Source organism: Gracilinanus agilis, chromosome 4, assembly GCF_016433145.1.
Source record: "Gracilinanus agilis isolate LMUSP501 chromosome 4, AgileGrace, whole genome shotgun sequence".
In the NCBI taxonomy this organism is placed as follows: Eukaryota; Metazoa; Chordata; class Mammalia; order Didelphimorphia; family Didelphidae; genus Gracilinanus; species Gracilinanus agilis.
Genome location: NC_058133.1, coordinates 477,004,086 through 477,023,668, shown reverse-complemented (window position 1 = coordinate 477,023,668; position 19,583 = coordinate 477,004,086). Strand labels below are relative to the sequence as shown.

At 38.8% G+C, this 19,583-nt stretch overlaps 2 protein-coding genes across 4 annotated transcripts; one reads left to right on the top strand and one right to left on the bottom strand.

The window, feature by feature from the left end:
* The first annotated feature begins 2,090 nt into the window (after positions 1-2,090).
* Positions 2,091-12,291, top strand: TDRKH (tudor and KH domain containing). Of its 3 annotated transcripts, none has more exons than XM_044676173.1 (13): positions 2,091-2,229; positions 4,505-4,611; positions 6,382-6,571; positions 7,451-7,590; positions 7,707-8,043; positions 9,136-9,299; positions 9,525-9,697; positions 9,947-10,011; positions 10,305-10,456; positions 10,646-10,753; positions 10,990-11,086; positions 11,311-11,404; positions 11,583-12,291. In XM_044676173.1, the coding sequence occupies exons 1-12, from the start codon at positions 2,106-2,108 to the stop codon at positions 11,364-11,366; spliced, it is 1,713 nt and encodes a 570-aa protein (XP_044532108.1). In that variant the 5' UTR covers positions 2,091-2,105; the 3' UTR covers positions 11,367-11,404; positions 11,583-12,291. The 3 variants fall into 3 exon arrangements, 1 of the variants encoding a protein (XP_044532108.1); XR_006506146.1 differs by having other exon boundaries at positions 11,311-11,446; XR_006506147.1 differs by having other exon boundaries at positions 2,106-2,229; positions 10,646-10,757; positions 11,311-11,446.
* Positions 12,292-14,349: 2,058 nt separating this feature from the next.
* Positions 14,350-19,573, bottom strand: OAZ3 (ornithine decarboxylase antizyme 3). The gene is given in 7 exon segments (XM_044675552.1): positions 14,350-14,640; positions 14,860-14,945; positions 15,469-15,644; positions 16,413-16,488; positions 16,490-16,549; positions 16,869-17,027; positions 19,386-19,573. Coding segments are annotated over 7 exon segments (888 nt in total). The 3' UTR covers positions 14,350-14,497.
* Between the last annotated feature and the right edge of the window lie 10 nt (positions 19,574-19,583).

Here is a 19,583-nt window from a genome sequence, read left to right as displayed (position 1 = left end):
ATCATGGATAATTTCAAATACTACAAAGACTTCAAAAAGGGTAAGGGCTAAGAAAAGGTCGTTTGATTTAATGACTAGAGAAACTGCGACCTTTTAAAAAATAGTTTTAGTTGAGTGGTGGGGTTGGAAGTCCCATACCAAACTTTACTATCCAGTTGATTCTGCCCACTGATAAAGAATAATTTCCCCATATCTTCCACCCTGATATCAGCATTGCACAATTGGCAAAGCTTTGAACTTGGAGTTGAAGACCTGAGTTTGAATCCCATTATCAGTTATTTAACCAACTATGTGACTGAGCAAGTCACTTTACTTTCTTAGCTTCAATTTTGTCTTCTATAAAATAAAGTTAATGTCTATAGCATTTAACTCACAGTTGTGAAGGTCAAATGAGAGTCATCTGTAAAAATAAAACATTTAGCAAATTTCATCAATATTATTACCTTGATACTCTCTTATTCAGAAACCTTTTATTGGTTCACTACAACCAGAAATTAAAGTTAAACACGTGACTTTCAAAGTCGTCTATAATCTGATCCCATCCCACTTCCCAGCTTAACTCCTATTTCTTTTGTTTTTATCATCTAAGCTCCAGCCAAGCTAGTTTGTTCACTGTTCAAAAATGTCGTGTATTTTCCCTTTCTACTTTTACTTAATGCATTTCTTTCCATCATGAGTGTGTCTACAGTCTCCATCTGTCAAGATCCTAACTATCCTTCAAGATTTAAAACTATTAAGTTGTAGAATAGCCTACAGTCTGCTTTAGTTGAAGTTTCCTCATCAGTAGTTCATTATATCAGTGAAATCACAGGTCCAATCCAAATTATTATATTTATATAACACTTTACAGTTGATAAAGTCTAATAGGATAGAACTTCCTCAAGGATAGGGAAGTTTGTTTTGTTTTTGTTTTGTATCTCTAGCACCTAGAACTTTGCCCTTTATTAAACTAAAAGAATTGAATATATGTGAGTACATTTTTTTTACATGTGTATATAGTAACATAAAGGCACACTGTTGTGATTTTTCACAACAAATCCTCCAAGTGGGTAGTGTGATGATCTCTGACAGAATAAAGGAATGGAGATTGAAAGGTTGTGATTTTCTCAAGATCATACTACTAGTAAGTGACAAAACCAAATTTCAAACATAGGTCCTCTGACTCTACATCTAGTATTCTTTCCGTAAAGCTCTTTAAAACAACAAAAAATGTAGCCCTCCTGGTTTAAATAATATGGATTTAAATGGGTAAGCATTGCTCACCCAAAAAAGAATTTATTATAAAAAACCTCCCTCAGAATCCGTTTTAAGGGGGGCAGCTGGGTAGCTCAGTGGATTGAGAGCCAGGTCTAGAGATGGGAGGTCCTACGTTCAAATCTGGCCTCAGACACTTCCCAGCTGTGTGACCCTGGGTAAGTCAGTTAACTCCCATTGTCTACCCTTACCACTCTTCTGCCTTGGAGCCACTACACAGTATTGGCTCCAAGACAGAAGGTAAGGGTTTAAAAAAAAAGAATCTGTTTTAAGGTGGAAAGAATGTATTCCATTCTCTGAAAAGTGGTAACATGGCATACTTTACACAAAAGGGGTCTGCTTTCATGCAATAAATCTGAATTTATAGGCATTTGGGGTTTTGCTTTTTAAATGCTATTAATGCTATTTTGCAGGTATAGGTATAAATGGATTTTTAGACTTAAGTGAAGTTGGAAAGCCATATATATATATATATACATATATATATAGTTCCTGATCACTGTTTTAATAGTGAATAAGACTTAATCTGAAACATCAGAAAATGATCAAGTAAAAAAAAAACAGAAATTGAAAATAGAATATGTTGTTGTTTTTTTTAGTTATTAGGTAAAATTGTGTATTCCCTTTTATATTTAAATGTATATTTTTCTAGGGTCAGGCAGTGAAGAGAAATTAAGTTTCTTTTTACTTTTGTGTGGCTTTTAGTTGCTTGTCCAATGAGTCAGGTTCCTCATCTTGGAGTTGATGCTTAGATTTGGGCAAAAGTGTTACTAGCCACACATAAGTTTTGGTTGAATGTCTCTTTGTTTCCCCTCCCATGCTTCAGAATGCAGGTTAGAACTCTGAAGAAAATGTCTACTGAATGGTCTTCTTGGACAAACCTGTCAACTATTCAGAAAATAGCACTGGGCCTTGGAATCCCAGCCAGCCTGACTGTTGCTTATATCCTCTACCGAAGGTATAGAGAAAGTCGAGGTATGTATTTTTATGTATATCAATGGTTTCCAAACTTTTTTGGCCTACCGCCCCCTTTCCAGAAAAAATATTATTTAACCCCCTGGAAATTAATTTTTTTAAAATTTTAATAGCAATTAATAGGAAAGATAAATGCACCTGCGGCCATCACCATCCTCCTGGATCAATGCAGCACCCATCAGGGGGGCAGTGGTGCCCACTTTGGGAATCACTGTTGTATATGCATATTATAAAATGGAAAGTTTATAAACTAACATATTTCATTAACCTGAAATAAAAAATGTTAAACCTTTTAGTCTTGATAATTTGTTACATTACAACTAGAAATAACTTAAGGGGTCTTTGCCAGTTGGCTGCTATTGCTAGTAGCACAGAGACCCTGGACCTTTCCTTTTGTTACATCAAATATGCCACTAGTGGCTAGCCTATGAACTGAGATACCAGTTCATCTACCTTTTTTCTGAGAGCTCTGTTGATCTAAGCAGTGAATCAACAATACAACTGTAGTGGGTTCTTTTTTTTTTCTTCATGTTTTTATTGACGTCTGTTTTTTCACATCTTCATAATTCTCCCCACTATACCTCCCCCTCCCAGAAAGCTGTCTCATACAACAAATGACATTTTAAGTCAGTATAACTTCTCAATACATTGACAAAATCTGAAAATACATACAATATATGGTACTTCTGGGCCTCTTACCTCTTCAAAGAGGAGAGGTGGAAGTGTCTCATAGCTCTTCTTTCAAGTCATGTCTTTTCTTTGTAATTTGCCAACATTTGCTTCTGACCTTTTTTTTGTGGTTATTTCCATTTATATTGTCGTGGTTGTTGGGTGTATCGTTTCCTTGGCCCTCCTTTACTGCTCTAGTTCACGTAGATCTTTCCATGCTTCTTTGTGTTCATCACACACAGAATTTCTTATAGCACAGCAATATTCCATTTTCCATGCCAGTATTCCATTCCAAACCATAATTTTTGCCCAGTTAATGGTTATTTACTTTGTTTTGAATTCTTTGCTACCATGAAAAATGCTATTATAAATATTTTGGTGTATGTGGAGATTATTATCCTTCACCTCTTTGGAGAAATAAGTATAGTCCTGGAGTCTCTGGGTCAAAGGATAATGGGACATTTTTAGTCATTTTATTTGCATAATTCCAAATTGTTTTCTAAAGTAGTTGTACTGATTCACAGTTCCACCAGTAATGCCTTAGTGTGCCTATTTTCCCACAGCCCCTCCTACATTAAGTATTTCCATCTTTTTTTCATCTTTGCCAATAAATCAGGTGTAAGATGCAACAGCATAGTTGTTTTGATTTGTATTTCTCTTAATATATGTGATTTGAAACATTCTTCTATATAATTGTTAATAGTTTGCAATTCTTATTTTGATGTTTGTTTATATCCTTTGACCACTTATCTTTTGGGGAATGGCTTTTGGTCTTATATCTGTTATTTATATATCTTGGATCCCGAGGAGTGGGTTCTTTATGTGTGTATATGTATGTGTATGTCTAAATGCCCTATTCTTTTTATATGTTTTCCTATTCATCCTTGAGGAAAAGTCAGTGTCTTTATCACTCATACCGTCCTCACTAATGGGCAATGCTTCAAGATGTAGATGGATTGTAAAAATTTGGTGGGATAAGTTCTGAATCTGAACAGAAAAACTAGGCAAGTTCTGGAATCTTAGGATACTATCTTTTTTTGTTTGTTTTAACCTTTACCTTCTGTCTTAGAATCCGTATTGTTGTATTGGTTTTCAAGGCAGAAGAGCAGTAAGGGCTAGGCAGTGGAGGTTAAGTGACTTGTCCAGAGACATACAGGTAGTAAGTATCTGAGGCCAGATTCAAACCCAGGTCACCTCATTTCTCTAGGCCTGGTTCTTAATCCACTGAGCCACCTAGTTTTCCCTTCCCCTCCCCACCATACTGTCTTACAGGATTCTTTCCTGGTAACATTAGAGACAGTTTGGAATCAAAGGCCTGTATGAAGCTCAGCACACTTTTCTTGTAGGATTAATGAGCTTTTCCTGCTTTGGCATCTGTGAAGCAGCATTCAACAGAGCTCTCCTGTATGCCAGTCAAATCTTCTGGAATCTCCAGGTTCCCATTCAGATAGCACTTTTGTTTGCTGCTATGTTTGGGTTTCTTTTCCCGTTTTTCTCTCTTGGCTTCTCATTTGTTTTTGACAGTTAGGTCCTTGGGGTAGGAGTGACCTTGGGGTGAGGAGTGTTAGTCTTTGGCATCAGGGCTAATCCGATGGTCATTTTGTAGAAGAACGGTTGACATTCGTTGGGGAAGATGATATTGAGGTGGAGATGCGGGTTCCTCAAGAAGCTGTGAAGCTGATCATTGGCCGTCAAGGAGCCAATATTAAACAGGTAAGTATGTTGGCTTTTATGGATATTTCATGTTTGTAGATTTTTCTCCCTACCCTCAAACATCACATGCACATATGTAAAATAAGTTGTCTTTAGAGAAAAGTACCTTTGGCAAGTTAAATTGCTCTCTTCAGATGACAGTATTCAATTTAGATGTAATTTTATTATATAAGGCTCTTACATTCAAGAAACAGACTACTCAGGTACTCTGAAACTTACTTTGTAGATATTTTACTGTAAATATTAAGTTCCTGACTTTTCCTGCTACCCACCATATATACCTAATACGTCACCTTCCTCTTTTGTCAGAATGTTGGGGAAAGCAATTGTATCTTACCATCTCCCCAATCTAGATAATAACTAGAAAAATTAAACTGCTTAGTAAATGGGAGAGGGGGGAATCCGTGGAGTAAGTTTATGATAAAAGTTTCATTTCTAAGGTACTCACTCAGGGAACTGATAAGAATATGAATAGCCACTTTTCAGAAGAAACCTAAGCTATAAATAACCATAGGAAAAAATACTCTAAATATCTAGTAATTGGAGAAATACAAACAAAACGCCAAGGTTTTACTTCATACTTTTCAGATTGGCAAAGTTGACCTCCCCCACCTACCCCCAAAGGAAAAAAAAAAGAAAAGAATAGATGCTGGAGTGGGTATGGGGCAAAGCATTACTTTCATATACAGTTGATGGAACTGTGAACTGATCTAGCCGTGCAAAAAAGCAATTTGGAACTATACACCAAAAACTGGTAAAACCATACATATCCTTTTATCCAGTGTATGCAATTTTGGTTTAGAGAATAAAAAGAGGAAAAAAGTAGACAAAAATATTTATGGCAGCGTTTTTTGTGGTGGCAAAGAATTGGAAACTGAGGACGGTACCTATCAATTGGAGAGTGTCTGAACAAATTATGATATATGAATATGATGAAATACCATTGTGCTATAAAAATAATAAAGGGAGTAGGTTCAGAGAAACCTGGGAAGATTTATATGAACTGATACAGTGTAAAATGAATAAAAATCAGGAGAACAATTTATATAATCACAGTATTGTGAAGACAAAACAACTTTGGAAAAACTTCTGAACCCAAAAGTCAAGAAGAAACCATTTTACCAGCAATCTTGTGATGAAACATGCTACCTATCTCCTGATAGAGAGGTGAAGGACTCAAGAGTACAGATTGAGACATTTTTTTTTTTATATTGGAGGAATACATCTTATTCAAGTGTACATGTTTGTAATGGATTTTTACAGTTCTTGCTTTCTCAATTGGGAGTGGGGGGAGGAAAGGGAAGAGAATGCAGACCTAAAATAATACTGACTTTAAAAAAAGAAACCCACTTGAAGGGAAAAAAAGTATTATAATCCTGAATGCTTTTTGTAATGTTAGCTTCTTCATTAATTATTCATTGACCTTCAGTACAAATAAAATAAGGGTTAACTAGATTTTCAGTTAGGAGCTAGATCAAGGAGTAGTCTAGATAGCCACAGTCCCTCCCTTCCATCCCCCTAGATCACCCATAATTTGTGTTAAAGAATCAATAACCAGTTCTCATGAGGCCTCTTCTTTTAATTTCTTTAATTAACCAAAATAGATTTTTCTTTTCTTCCCATGCCCCATTAAAAAAGAAAAAAGAAAGCTTTCGTAACAAATATAGTCAAGCAAAACAGATTCCCATGTTGGCCATTCCAAACAATTTATGTCCCTGAGGCCTTCCAAATGCATAAATGTATACACTTTCCCTTTCCTCCTTCCCCTAGTTGAGGAAACAGACTGGTGCTCGTATTGATGTGGACACAGAAGATGTAGGTGAGGAGCGGGTGCTACTCATCAGTGGCTTTCCTGTCCAGGTTTGCAAAGCCAAAGCAGCAATCCACCAGATCCTGACAGAGAACACCCCTGTGTATGAACAGCTTTCAGTACCTCAGAGATCTGTGGGCAGAATAATAGGTACTATTGTCTCCCTCTGATGCTTTTTCCTTTCTACATCTTCATATCTTCTTTTCAGATGTTTTTCTTGGTCAGTATCATCTTTGTAAGGGGAGATCCAAAAGATGTTAACAACAAGTAATTTTACCCAATTCATCTCAAATATCCCAAAATAAAAATTCAAAAAGGTTTTGGAGAAATTCGTTAAAGGATTTAGATTAAAGAATAGTTAAGGCTGTGCATGGTATATTCTTAATCTTTGAAGATGGTAGAATATATACTTTCCCATAAAGTGTCATCCCTTCATGTTACTATTATAGATCTTAAAATTTTATAACACTTCATAGTATTCAAAATGTAATTGATAAGCTAGTTTTCTATGCACCTTATAATGCCATTACTTAGGTAGGCAGGGCAGATACATTTTACAGAATAGCAAACACACTCCAAGCTCTGACATCTCCAAGACCATGCATGGAGTTGAGTCCCCCACAGCAAGGACTAGAACCCAGTTCTTCCAATTAATTTGTTCACTGTTCTGTCAGCTATCCCGTTCTAGTAGAGAATTCTAGATTATTTTAGGACTGAAGAGTAGAGTCTCCCTGAATGGTTTTGGAAAATAGAGGTATTTGTAGTGAAGGAATTGAATCTACCTAAAATATTTAAGTTAAAAGAAAAAAAAGATTAAACATTCCTTGCCTGGAGGATATATTGGCAGGAAAGATTTCAAGAGCATTCCTGAACTTCCAGAACATTAGTGTTCATGCATTTATTTAAGAACCAAGTGCTTGACTCATTTTGGAAATGAAAATGAATTCTTACCTGCACTGATTTTTCTAGTTGCTACAAAGAATAAGCAAGAAAGATAACAGAGAAATTTATATGCATGTCTTTTTGTAGGGAGGGGTGGAGAGACCATTCGAGCCATCTGCAAGAGCTCTGGGGCCAAAATCACCTGTGACAAGGAATCAGAAGGGACATTACTACTAACAAGACTCATAAAGATCTCAGGAACACAGAAGGAAGTGGCAGCAGCCAAGGTGGGTATTGACTAGAGCTGGGCATATATATCTGAATCAGAAGAGCCCCTTTCCTGTCCTCTTATCTTGAGAATCTGAGCTGATTATTCCTTCTCTTTTTCTGGCATTTCCAAAAGCATCTCATCCTAGAGAAAGTTTCAGAAGATGAAGAGCTTAGGAAGAGGATTGCTCACTCGGCAGAATCCAGAGTACAGCGCAAGCAACCCATCAGTGTCAAGAGAGAAGAGGTAGCAGGGCCCGGAGCAGCTGGAGAGCCAGCCTTTCCTAAGGACATGAGCACCAGCAGCAAGAAGCTGACTCCCTCCCTGGGTGCCACTCCTAGCCGAGGAGGAGGAGATATGGCTGGGCTGAGACTAGAACGGGTGGAACATTCCCATGAAAAAATACTCAGTGACAACAGCTGCCAGGAGGATGCTGGAGCCCAAGCCAGTCCAGAGATGCCAAAGTTTGAAAGTATGTTATCTCCAATGACAACTTGATTGTCCATGCTAACCAATGGGGGAGGACTCACATGGATAATTGAAAGTTACAGATAACCAAAAATATATTTGTCTTGGAAATGAATCGTGATTCTTTGAAAATAGCCAGTTCTTAAGCTAATAATATTGCCCATAGTTATCCCAGCAGTCCATTTCCAAAGTACAAAGTGGTGGCAAGAAAAGGCAACTTGAAAATCTTTTGCTGTAAGCCAAGTAAACCAGGGTTAAAGATTTTCTTCAGATAATCCAGCAACTAATTAAAAATTGACTCTTCCTTGGATTTATATAATTTTTCATCAAAACATTTCTCCTTCAGCATGAGGTGTGATTACAAAGGAATGAAACTGTTTTTCTTATGTGGTTTGTGGAATTGGTTCTGTTACTTTGTAGTTATGTCATAGATCTTTTTCCAGTGTCCGTACAGAGGAAGATCCCAGGGTTTGGAAGCTTTTTCTCTCATGAGTGGAAGCTGTGGGTTGGAATGACAAATGGGAAGCTTAGGGGTCCATTGGGGATGGTGGGGAGGGCCTTGTCTTGAATCCAAGATAGACACTAGAATACAAATCTGTTACTGCCCAGTACCTTCTTGTGTTCAATCTATTTTCTTTTTTTTTTAAACTCTTACCTTCTGTCTTAGAATTGATAGTAAGTATCTGATCTAAAGCAGAAGATTGGTAAGAGCCAGGTTAATTGGGATTAAGTAACTTGTTCAGGGTTATGCAGCTAGGAAATGTCTGAGGCCAGATTTGAACCCAGAAACTCCCATCCCCAGGCCTGGCTCTGTATCAACTGAGCCACCTAGCCTCCCCTTGTTCAGTGGGAGTTGTTAACAATTTCCAAAGGAAACCAACATCTAAAGGGATGTAAAATGTGACTGGGGATCTCAGTTATGTCATGGTGTTATAATGGGAAAGGAACAAGAGAAGTATAAAAGTTCTCTCTTCAGTGAATCGTTTTGTTCTTGAGTATTTTGAGAGCTGAAAAGCTACCACTTCCTTAGCCCCATTCCCTCATCTACTTGCCTGGGGTGGTTTTGTCACCAACCTCAACCCCACAATATGTTCAGTCCCCAGCCCTGACTTCAGTTTCCATGCTGACGAATATCTAGAAGTCTATGTGTCTGCCTCTGAAAACCCCAACCATTTCTGGATCCAGATTATTGGCTCCCGCAGCTTACAGCTGGACAAGCTGGTCAACGAGATGACCCAATACTATGAGAACACTCAGTCAGTGAGTTGCCATATGGACTTGGGGGTGGTGGGGATATTAGGGCTTAAGGGAAAGGAATATCCTCCACTTTTCCCTTTCTCTGTATTTTCTTCCTTTCCCTTTGAGAACTGGTTTTTCTATGGCTCATATGGGCTATTTGTTCTCTTCTCTCACCTTTTCTTGTCTGACCCATCTATTTGTCATTGCCATCCTCCCCTTTTCTCTACCTCCAACTTGGACACATAGCCTGAAGATCTGACCGTGCACGTGGGTGACATTGTAGCTGCACCTTTACCTACAGATGGGCCCTGGTATCGGGCCCGTGTTCTGGGTACCCTCGAGAATGGGAACCTGGATCTCTACTTTGTTGACTTTGGAGATAATGGAGAGAGCCCACTCAAGGATTTGAGAGCCATCAGGTCAGTACAAAGTTAGTCACATTTGGATGTGGGGTGAGAAATCAAATTCAGATCCTAATTCCAATCATCTCATCCCTGTCAGATGGAGAGATTGTGGAGCTCATTAAGAGATTTGGAATGGAAACAGTTTAGTATTTGCACATATGTCATGTGTAATCTAAAAGCAGAGAGACATGGTGACTTTTAGAAGATCCATCTTGTCATAAGTCTTGATTACAGTTTTTTCTTTTTCTTTTTTTTAAACTTCAGGAGTGACTTCCTAAGCCTTCCATTCCAAGCAATAGAATGTAGTCTAGCAAGGATTGTTCCCTCAGGTAAGTTAGCCATGTGATTTGGTCTCAGGGCAGAATGAGCTCCACATAGCACACTGGAAAAATTCATATTTCATCTGGCTACTTCTTGACAGATCTTCCAGGAGTTCAGACCACTTCTGTTCGTCCTTACTAGAAAGGTTGTATGCCATAATGAACCAGGAAATCTCTTGCTGGACATTTACTCCCTTTTCTATTTCCTGAACAAGTATTTATTCCTTTTTGAAGAGGAAAAAGATAGACAGTCTCCTGATTTTATTCCAGTTCTCAGCACTAACTCCTTCCTATTTCACCAGGTGAACATTGGGAAGAGGAAGCCCTAGATGAGTTTGACCGCCTCACTCATTGTGCAGAGTGGAAGCCTCTGGTAGCCAAGATTTCCAGCTATGTGCAAACAGGGATTTCTACTTGGCCAGAAATTCACCTTTATGACACAACCAATGGACAGGTGAGGCCTAGAGAATCATTGGATTATCTTGGTGAGGCAGAAAATTCAGGACCCCTTGTCCTTGGGTCTCTAGACCTTTGAGGATATTCCTTATTTCCCCAAATTCCTTACCTTACCCTTCCTCTCTTATTTTCATGACTAGCATCAGAAAGTTATCCTTCTTAATCCCTTGTTTTTTCCTTCCTCCAGAATCTTGATATTGGGCTAGAACTTGTGCGCCAGGGTTTTGCAGTTGAGCTCCCTCAAGATGTAGGAGAAGGAGATGCTGCTGTCCCTGAGATGCTGCAGGATATATTGGTGGGTGAGCTCCAGTGGTTGTGTAGGGTGGTACCCCTGGGGAAGCCCAGTTCACAGCCTAGGATTCTGCCCTTTCCTTGGGGCCAAGATGGCTTCATTAACTTTCCAAGGCCAAACAGCCACTCTCAGAATTCCGTAGTTCGTATTTAACATTGTTGGGGCAGTGATCTGTTTCCTTCTCCCATGCCCCATTTACTGACGCCGAATTTTTCACTTTTTCTGTTAACCTTCCTCAGGTCACAGAAACAGATACCTCTCTAGATAGCCTCTTGTCTGAGGCCAAGAAAAGCCCTGGAGAGACACCACACACACTCTCATGCCTCAGCTTATCAGGTATCCATCAATATATCCTATCCTACCCTACCCTCCTTTGAAACTCCTGGTTGCCTACCTTAGATTAGGGGATTGAATTGGAAAAGTTGAATGTCTTGGTTCTTTGCCAGGTTGTTTAACCCTAGGAATTCTCATTTTCTCACTGGTTCTGCCCAACCTAGTCCTTTTGGAAATGGCCCACTAAATTTGGCATTGTCTAATTTTCCTATCCTGTCTTTGATTAGAAGCTGCTTCAGTTTCTGGTGATGATGGTGTCCTTGCAGAAGACGACTTGCTCTGATGTCTGTGCTCTGGCTGGCTCAGCCATCTGCCTGCTGTGTGAGTGGGGCTCTGATTTGTGTCTTATGGAGCAGGAAAACGGTGAGGGGTGAGGATGGGGAGTTGCTGCATTCTCGCTTCCTTCTCCCTGATCCTAATGTTCCTTTTCTGTGGCTGTTATTCTCCAAACTTGACTTGTTCTATATTGACTCTTTCTCATATTTGTGTCTATGCTTAGGAAGTGGCAAGGTTTATGGCATGGGAACCTCTGGCTGAACAGAAAATCGAATTCCATAGAAGATAACCCCATATTTCCTCCTTTGTGAGCTACCTACTGATTGACCTGCTGTGAGCCAAATACAGCTGCTGCTTTTCTAGCAGAATGAAGGACTTTTTCAGAAAAAGACTATAAATGTGTGTGCATGTGTGTCTGTCAGATGCTGCCTTAGAAGGAATTACCTTAGCACTGGCCACAGCCACTACCAGCAATAAAAGCACTATCCTACTTTGCAGGGTATTTGTTGGAACTGGGTTGGAAAACATTGGTTAGGGTTCCAGTAGTGTGGAAATAGGGAACATTCAGAAATCTACTTCATTTTCTGAGATGACTTACTAGGAAAATGTTTAAGTTGTAATTAAGGAAGTTCTGAGCCTCCACAGGGTCTTTACAACTGTGGAAGAAGCAGGGTAGGAAATCAACAGGGTTGAACCAGATACCCCAAGGAAATAAGCAATTAATGCTTCCTCCCAGCTTCAAGTGATGCCATTATTATTGAAGGCAAGATTTTTGAGACAGTCGTTTCCCTTTTGAATCTAGGCGATAGTGCAAGTCAGAAAACTGAGGGCTGGCTCAGGAACATGTAATAAGGTGCAATGCCTTAGGTAGGTATACTGCCTACCATATGTATGTGCATGAGTGTGTATGTAAAAATAAAGAGAACTCTGTAAGTCACTTAGGGGAATCATTACTAAATAAAGTTCTGTTTTTAAAAATGATCAAGAGCTGTCCATTGAATTAGTGGTAGAAGCAGTCCTGTGGGCATAGAGGTTAGGGGAACAGATTCTGCCTTTGTGCCTTAATCTCCTGTGGATTTGAGAGGTCCCAACCAGGGAAGAGAAATGTCTATCCCCTTATGAATTTCCCATTCATTAACACGTGGAAAAGATTCCCTGAGAACAAATGCCAGTTTTGGAACAGTGAATAAAACAATGGCTAGTGATAGAAAAAGCCCAGAATTAGAAATCTGGAGACCTAGAAGTCTGGTACCTCACTTGTTCACTGTGACCTCAAGCAATAATAGTGCACGTTGACATAGGACTACGGTTTAGTGATTTGTTCTCTATTTAGGCCCACATTTCTCCATCTGTTCAGTAACATTATTAAGAGCCAAGAGATGAGATATATGAAAGTTCTTTGAAAGAATATGTGTACATAAATGCAGGGTGGTCATTTTTAATAGAAATGAAATGTCATTTTTATTTTACAAGGGGTCTTAACCCTTTTTGTGTCATGAACCTCTTTGACAGTCTGTCAAAACCTATGGACCCTTTCTCAGAATATTTTTAATTCATAAACTACATTGGATGACAAAGGAAGTTAATTATATTGAAATACAATTTTCAAAATACTTTTTTAAGTTCATAAGAACTGCTATTTTAGGGGAGACTAAGATAGGAACAAATTAGTTTAACATTCTTATTAGCTTATAGCAGGGGTTGGCAACCTTTTTGGCTGTGAGAGCCATAAATGCCACATTTTTTAAAATGTAATTTCATGAGAGCTGTACAGTTCTCACAGTGCCGCTCCTGTAACAGTGCCTGAAAAAAAAATTGACTTTATGGCTCCTGCAGAAAGAGCTATACGTTGGTGACCCCTGGCTTATAGGAATGTTTTGAATAGTATCCTAGAGATCTAGAAAGCTGATAATTAAGCAAACTTTTTTTTTTTAAACCCTTACCCTGCCATCTTGGAATCAGAAGAGTGGTAAGGGCTAGGCAGTGGGGGTTAAGTGACTTGCCCAGGGTCACACAGCTGGAGTGTCTGAGGCCAGATTTGAACCTAGGACCTCCCATCTCTAGGCTTGGCTCTCAATCCACTGAGCTACCCAGCTGCCCCACTTAAACCTCATCTTTTTTGCTATGTCCACAATAACTTTTTATTATCTCAGAAAATTCTAATACTGATTTGTCAGAAGAAATGGACCCTGATTCAGGAGAAACAATAGGTCAGTGAGGCAACTTTCCCTTTAGTAAACAACTACAATTTAGTCATTTGTCTCCATTTCCTCAACTTTAAAGTGGGGATATAATAACACCTCAAAGAATTGTTACGGGGATATCAAATGAGAACAGACACTATAGAAATGCTTGGATTTTTTTCCTTCCCCTTCTTAGCAAAAATTATTGTGTTCTTTGGGTCATCAATCTCCAGAATCTCTTTGTTCCCTATTCCTGATAAAGCCTTAAAAGGGTCTTAAGTAAGGGACAGAACCAGTAGATCTGCTCCCATGGATGGACAAAGGGGACAAAGATAATTTATAATATAGCTCACATTTATATAAGGCTTTAGTTTGTGAATTTGCATCCTTTGATCCTTGTACCAACCCTGGAAGGTAGGTGGTAATATTATCCCCACCTTCATGAAGGAGGCATCAGACTCAGGTTGTGATATGCCTTTGGTCACACAGGTAAAGCTTAAGGCAAAATTAAAATCCAGGTCCTTCCTGAAGTCCACTGTTCCAGTGGTGTCATACATGTATCAAGTGAGGCTTGAATCAGATTATATTGTAATTAGGAAATATTTAACCAAATTAATAAAATATACAATTTAAAACTAACATGTTAAAACTAAGGGAAGATGTGGCCTGCAAGAATCTTCCTGTACAAATTAGTGACCCAGTTTCTATTTGAATTTGGCACCATTGGCCTTAGACCTTGTTGCATCAGGATTAAATATGTACAGTTGCAATGCTGTTATTCCATTAGACTAAGACAAAAATCAAGAATTGATGATTCTACTACCCTTTATTCCTGGGTTGGGAGGAGGTGCCCTGAATCACATCTACAAGCCTAGGACTTTTGATCCTACTGTGCCTGGGGCCTAAGCCATATTAAAACTTCAGCCCTCCCACTTGAGTGGGAACATGGATGGATTCAGGAAGGCTTACTAGGTAAGTTGCCACAATCCCTCTCAAGGGGGTATACCATGAAGATGACATTGTCCCAGGGTGGTAGGGCAGGGTGGTCAGGTCTAACCACCTCAAAGCCCATGTAGCTGAAGGCCCGAAGCAAGGCACCTGTAAGGGAGGGGAAAAGCAAATTACCTCTTTTGAGCTCACTAAGTTCTTTATTCCCCTCCACCTCTCCACACCCTTATTTTGTCTCCCAGCTTCCCTCAATTACAGATAGAAAACTTTCCCAGTAAGGATTACTTCCCAAGCCCATGTTCTCAGCAATGCAGAGGAAAAGGAACAATAGTGAGAAGAGTGGACAAGGTAGCTTCCCAACCCCAGTACCTCGGTCATTCCTAGCATTGTGGAAGTTCACAAACACAGAGTCCACATCTGTTTTCTCCTCCACATACTCCAGTGTTGCTGTCAAACTAAGAGTCAGAGAAAGAGACAAGCTACTGAATAAGTAACCATAGAGGTGATGACCTAGTTAGAGAAAATCAAATTCCATTAGTCCTCTTGACCCAGAGAACAACTTAAATAAATTGGTAGTATGAATATTTCTTTGAGGTCTGTAGCTGTTATTGGGCTTATCCTGAGCAAAATGCCAAAGACCCTTCCTTTCTTAGGAAGAATATTATTCTTCTATACTAAGGCCTCTTCTTGGTCTACCATAATTTCTAGAATCCTAAGGGCCCCATAGTTTTGTGCACCTTAAGCCCAGCTCCAAGAAAACTGACTAGTCTATGGGGCCATGCTCTGAAAACCTGATTGGCTCCATCTGTGTACCATCTTACATATAATATCCTTTTCATGCTCATTTAAGCTGTGCATGTACCTTGCAAGGTCTTTCACATCTACAGCATCACTGTTTCTGAAATAGCTGACTTACTATTCCCTGGCTATCCCATTAGAGTAATCAAGCATAGGATAAGGAAGGGGGCCTACTCTCACCTCTCCCGATTGCCTTGGTCCAGTGCCCGGTAGGGGATGTCCAGGAAGAGCCGGTGGTCACAGAGAAGGCCGTGCCAGTGGACAGAAGCCTGAGGGGTGAGGCGGAAATGGAAATCTAACTGTACTGGGTCCTGGTGAAGCAGGGACTCATTAGCTAGCACTGTCAGGTTCCCAGCCTGTAAAGAAAAAAAAAATGCCAAGGGTAGAGAAGGTTTTAATTTCCTGGATCTTACTATCCAAACTTGCTACTCCTCCAAACCATAATCTTTGTTTGAGGGAGGGTACCAGATATATGTAGGTTATCTCATTATTGAAGATTCCATGGTACCGTTTAATTCCAGAGACATCATTCAAAAATCATATTATCTATAGACATCATGTTGTCTAACCTCAATTTATCATTAGCATTTTATCCTTTCTCTTCTAAAAAAGAATGAATACTTATCTTTCCCTGTAGAATTCAGGAACTTGAAGATTTTATTCCTTCTTTTGTTTTACCATCATTCCAACAGAAAAAAATTTCCCAATGTAGCAATATTGTCCTGTTTTCAAGGCAATTATGCCAACTTTTTCTGCTCTCTGCTTATTCATTTAGGCATTGTCATGCTTACTATCTACTCTGCTAATTCTTTCATCATTTAAGTTTGTTTTCTCTCTCTCCCTTCCCTCTTATGAATAAGAAAATCAAAACTAACCATGTCACACTAAGAAAGACAGTATAAAAAACAATGGGAGTCAGAACACCTGGTTTCTAGTCTTAATTGTTCCTCCATGGGCCTGCTTTTTCATTTGTAAAATGAGCTTCAAGTAGATCACTACATTTCCTTACAACTCTAAAATTGTGATTCTAATTCTCCCTTCTCTAACTGACTATTTTCTTAGGATGTCACTGTAGAGAATAAGCCTGGGTGGAAGGAAGGGTGACCTGCTTAGAGTTCACTTACCGAATATAGCTCTTTGAGCTGGTCGTGGTCTCCCTGCTCAGTGCTTCTGCCCACCTGGAGGCCTGCTAGGGACTCAGGAGCACTGGAGGCAGCACCGAGGTCGGAGTGTCAGGTTATCCCTCTCAGTTACGGTGGTTCTGGTTAAGAAGCAGGGGCCTAAATTAGCTCATCTGTGTATGGGGTAGGGGCTGGGGTGGGGAGGGATATGGCACATTGGACCCCTCGTGCTATCTCCTTTCCCCCAAATTATTATAGTAATCCTCATTTGCTGTCCTCTATTCTAGCGTCTTTATTACTGAGAGTTCTCTAGAGAAGAAGCATCCCAAATTCCCACCCTATTTCAGTGTTTTCCCACTCCTTGCAAGTTGGTAAATTCTTTTGAAATCTGAAATACCAATGGAAGAATAGAGATTAAAGGAGCAACTGTGGCTAAGGAAGTTTGAAAGAATTAATTACCTTTTGAAACAAGGGTAACAAGGCAGCATCTTCTCCCGGACAATGTAGTTGTACGTGTAACAGTAATCAAGGTAGGCAAAAGGAGAGCAGGGTGGGTAACAATAGTTCCTTTTCTTCCCTTTCTTGATATAAGAAAGGGAAAAGGTATCGGGGCACAGCCTGACACACGACAGTTTGTTAATTCAGTGCCACCCAGCGGCAAAGTGAGATGAGGAAAGAGGAGCTGAGACTCCTGCTACCTCCTACCATTGTGACCCACTAGGCCAGAGACAATCCCACTGTGACATGGACAGAAGCCCCAGCCCTAACTCATCTCAGGATCTCACTGTTGCTGTGTCTACTCCACCCAATGGCTCAAGGTACTTACAGACAACACCTAGGCTTTCCAGCATTCCTCTCTGAAAGTCATTCTTTCCTTAAAAACTAGCTAGCCTCTCTCCCCATTCTAGGTAGTGGCATTTTGAAAGGGGAAAGGTTAGAGGGTATATTCTCCACCATAAAACTACTTGCTATCCAAGGGATGAAGTGTTCTAAACACCTCTTTTCTCAACTGACAAAGCCACTAGTATCCTCCTATGTGGCCCATAATCTAGAATGTATTCATCTCTTTGCTTAATTCTTTCCTGCTATGATGTTATTAACTTGGCAGAATAAGAGTTCCTTCAGAGTTCATCCTGCCATTCAACAACTTCTGGGCAAATTTGGGGTATAAATTTAGGGTTCCTTCTCCTCATAGTCAATGTTCATTCAATTTAATATGCATTAAGTACCTACAATGTGTAGAATATGTCACAGTCTGAAAAATATTCCTTTTCTGTTTTTTTAATTATGAGGATAATTCAGTTATAGTTTTTGTGGGGTTTGTTTGAGAAATCTTATACTGTTCCAGAACTTGATGTAACCAATATACAATGTTGGAAGTCACCTAGCCATCTATAACTTCTTTTCCATTTGTAACCTACTACTATCTGTGACAGCTACAAAACCACTTTTGTGGAGCATACAACTGTCTGGTTTGTTTTTAAAAAAATATTTGTGTATTTTTCCCAAATTACATGTAAAAATACATTTTTAACTTTCTTTTAAAAAATTTTGAGTTCCAAATTCTTTCCCTCCCTATCCTTTATCCTTTATTCACTCCTACTTCTCCCAATTCTGAGAAGGTAAGCTATCTGATAAGAGATTTTATCTGTGCAATCTTATAAAATAGTTTTTCCATATTTTGGGAAAGAAATAAAAAAAAAAGAAGTGAAATGTAGTATGTTTTGGTCTGTATTCAGACTCCACTGGTTCTTTCTCTGAAGGGAGATGGCATTTTTTTTTTTTATCACAAGTCTCTGGGATTGTCTTGGATCACTATATTATTGAGAAGATATATATCATTCACAGTTGTTCATCAAAAAATATTGCTAGTCTAGTTCTGCTTTCTTCACTTTGTACCAGCTCATGTAAATGTTTCCAGATATTTCTGAAATCATTCTGCTTGTCATTACTTATAACATACTACTATTTCATTACAATCACTTACCACAACTTGTTCAGCCATACCTCAATTGATGGCCATTTCTCTAATCAAGACTAATTTGGAGCATTTTTTCATATGACTAAAAATTACTTTGATTTCTTCCTCTGAAAACTGCCTGTTCATATTCTTTGACCATTTGTCAACTGGAAAATAACTTATATTTTTGTAAATTTGATTTCATTCTCTACATATATTAAAATGAGACCTTTATCAGAAATACTTGCTGTAAAAATTTTCACCCAACTTTCTGCTTTCCTTCCAATCTTGGTTGCATTGGTTTTGCTTGTACAAACCCTTTTTAATTTAGTATAACCAAAATTCTCCATTTTGCATCCTATAATGCACACTATCTCTTATTAGGTCAAATTCTTTCCTTATCCACAAATCTGACTAATAAATTATTCCATGCTACCCTAATTTGCTTATGGTATCAACCTTTATGTCTAAATCATGAATCCATACTGACCATCTATCCCTGTCTCTGTCATCATCCCATTTTCTAATTTTCCCCAAAATTTTTGTCAAATAAGTGAGTTCTTGTTCCCAAAGCATGGATCTTTTGATTCATCAAACACTAAATTACTATGGTCACTTATCACTAGGTAGTGTGTACCTAATTTATTCCACTTATCATTCTTATTTCTTAGCCAGTACCAGATTATTTTGAAGATTACCACTGTGATACATTTTGAGATGTAGGTACAGCAAGACCTATAGCTAGACCACCTTCCTTCCCATTTTGTTTTCATTGATTCCTTTGGTATTCTTGGCCGTTTGTTTTTCCAGATGAATTGATATTTTTTCTAGCACTATAAAATAATTTTTGGGTAGTTTGGTATGGTGGTAAAATTGTCATTTTTATTATATTTGCCCAGCCACCCCATGAGCAACTGACATTTTTCCAATTGTTTAATTCTAACTTTGTGTGAAGAATTTTGTAATTGAGTTCATATAGTTCCTGAGTTTGTCTTGGCAGATTGACTCCCAAGTACTTCATATTATCTACTATTGATTTTAAAGGAACTTCGTTGTCTACCTCTTGCTCAACTTTGTTGGCAACATATAGAAATGTTGGCGATTTGTGTGGGTTTATTTTATAACCTGTAACATTGCTAACGTTGTTAATTATTTCAGCTAATTTTTCAGTTAATTCTCCAGGATTCTCGAAGTACACCACCATGTTATTTGCG

What these genes read in the sequence shown, in the direction of transcription:
- TDRKH (XM_044676173.1), top strand. Translation starts at nt 2,106, where the DNA reads ATGTCTACTGAATGGTCTTCTTGGACAAACCTGTCAACTATTCAGAAA. An exon ending in ACTATGAGAACACTCAGTCA is followed by an intron (nt 9,300 to 9,524) that starts GTGAGTTGCCAT and finishes TTGGACACATAG; the next exon opens with CCTGAAGATCTGACCGTGCA. An exon ending in ATGACACAACCAATGGACAG is followed by an intron (nt 10,457 to 10,645) that starts GTGAGGCCTAGA and finishes TCCTTCCTCCAG; the next exon opens with AATCTTGATATTGGGCTAGA.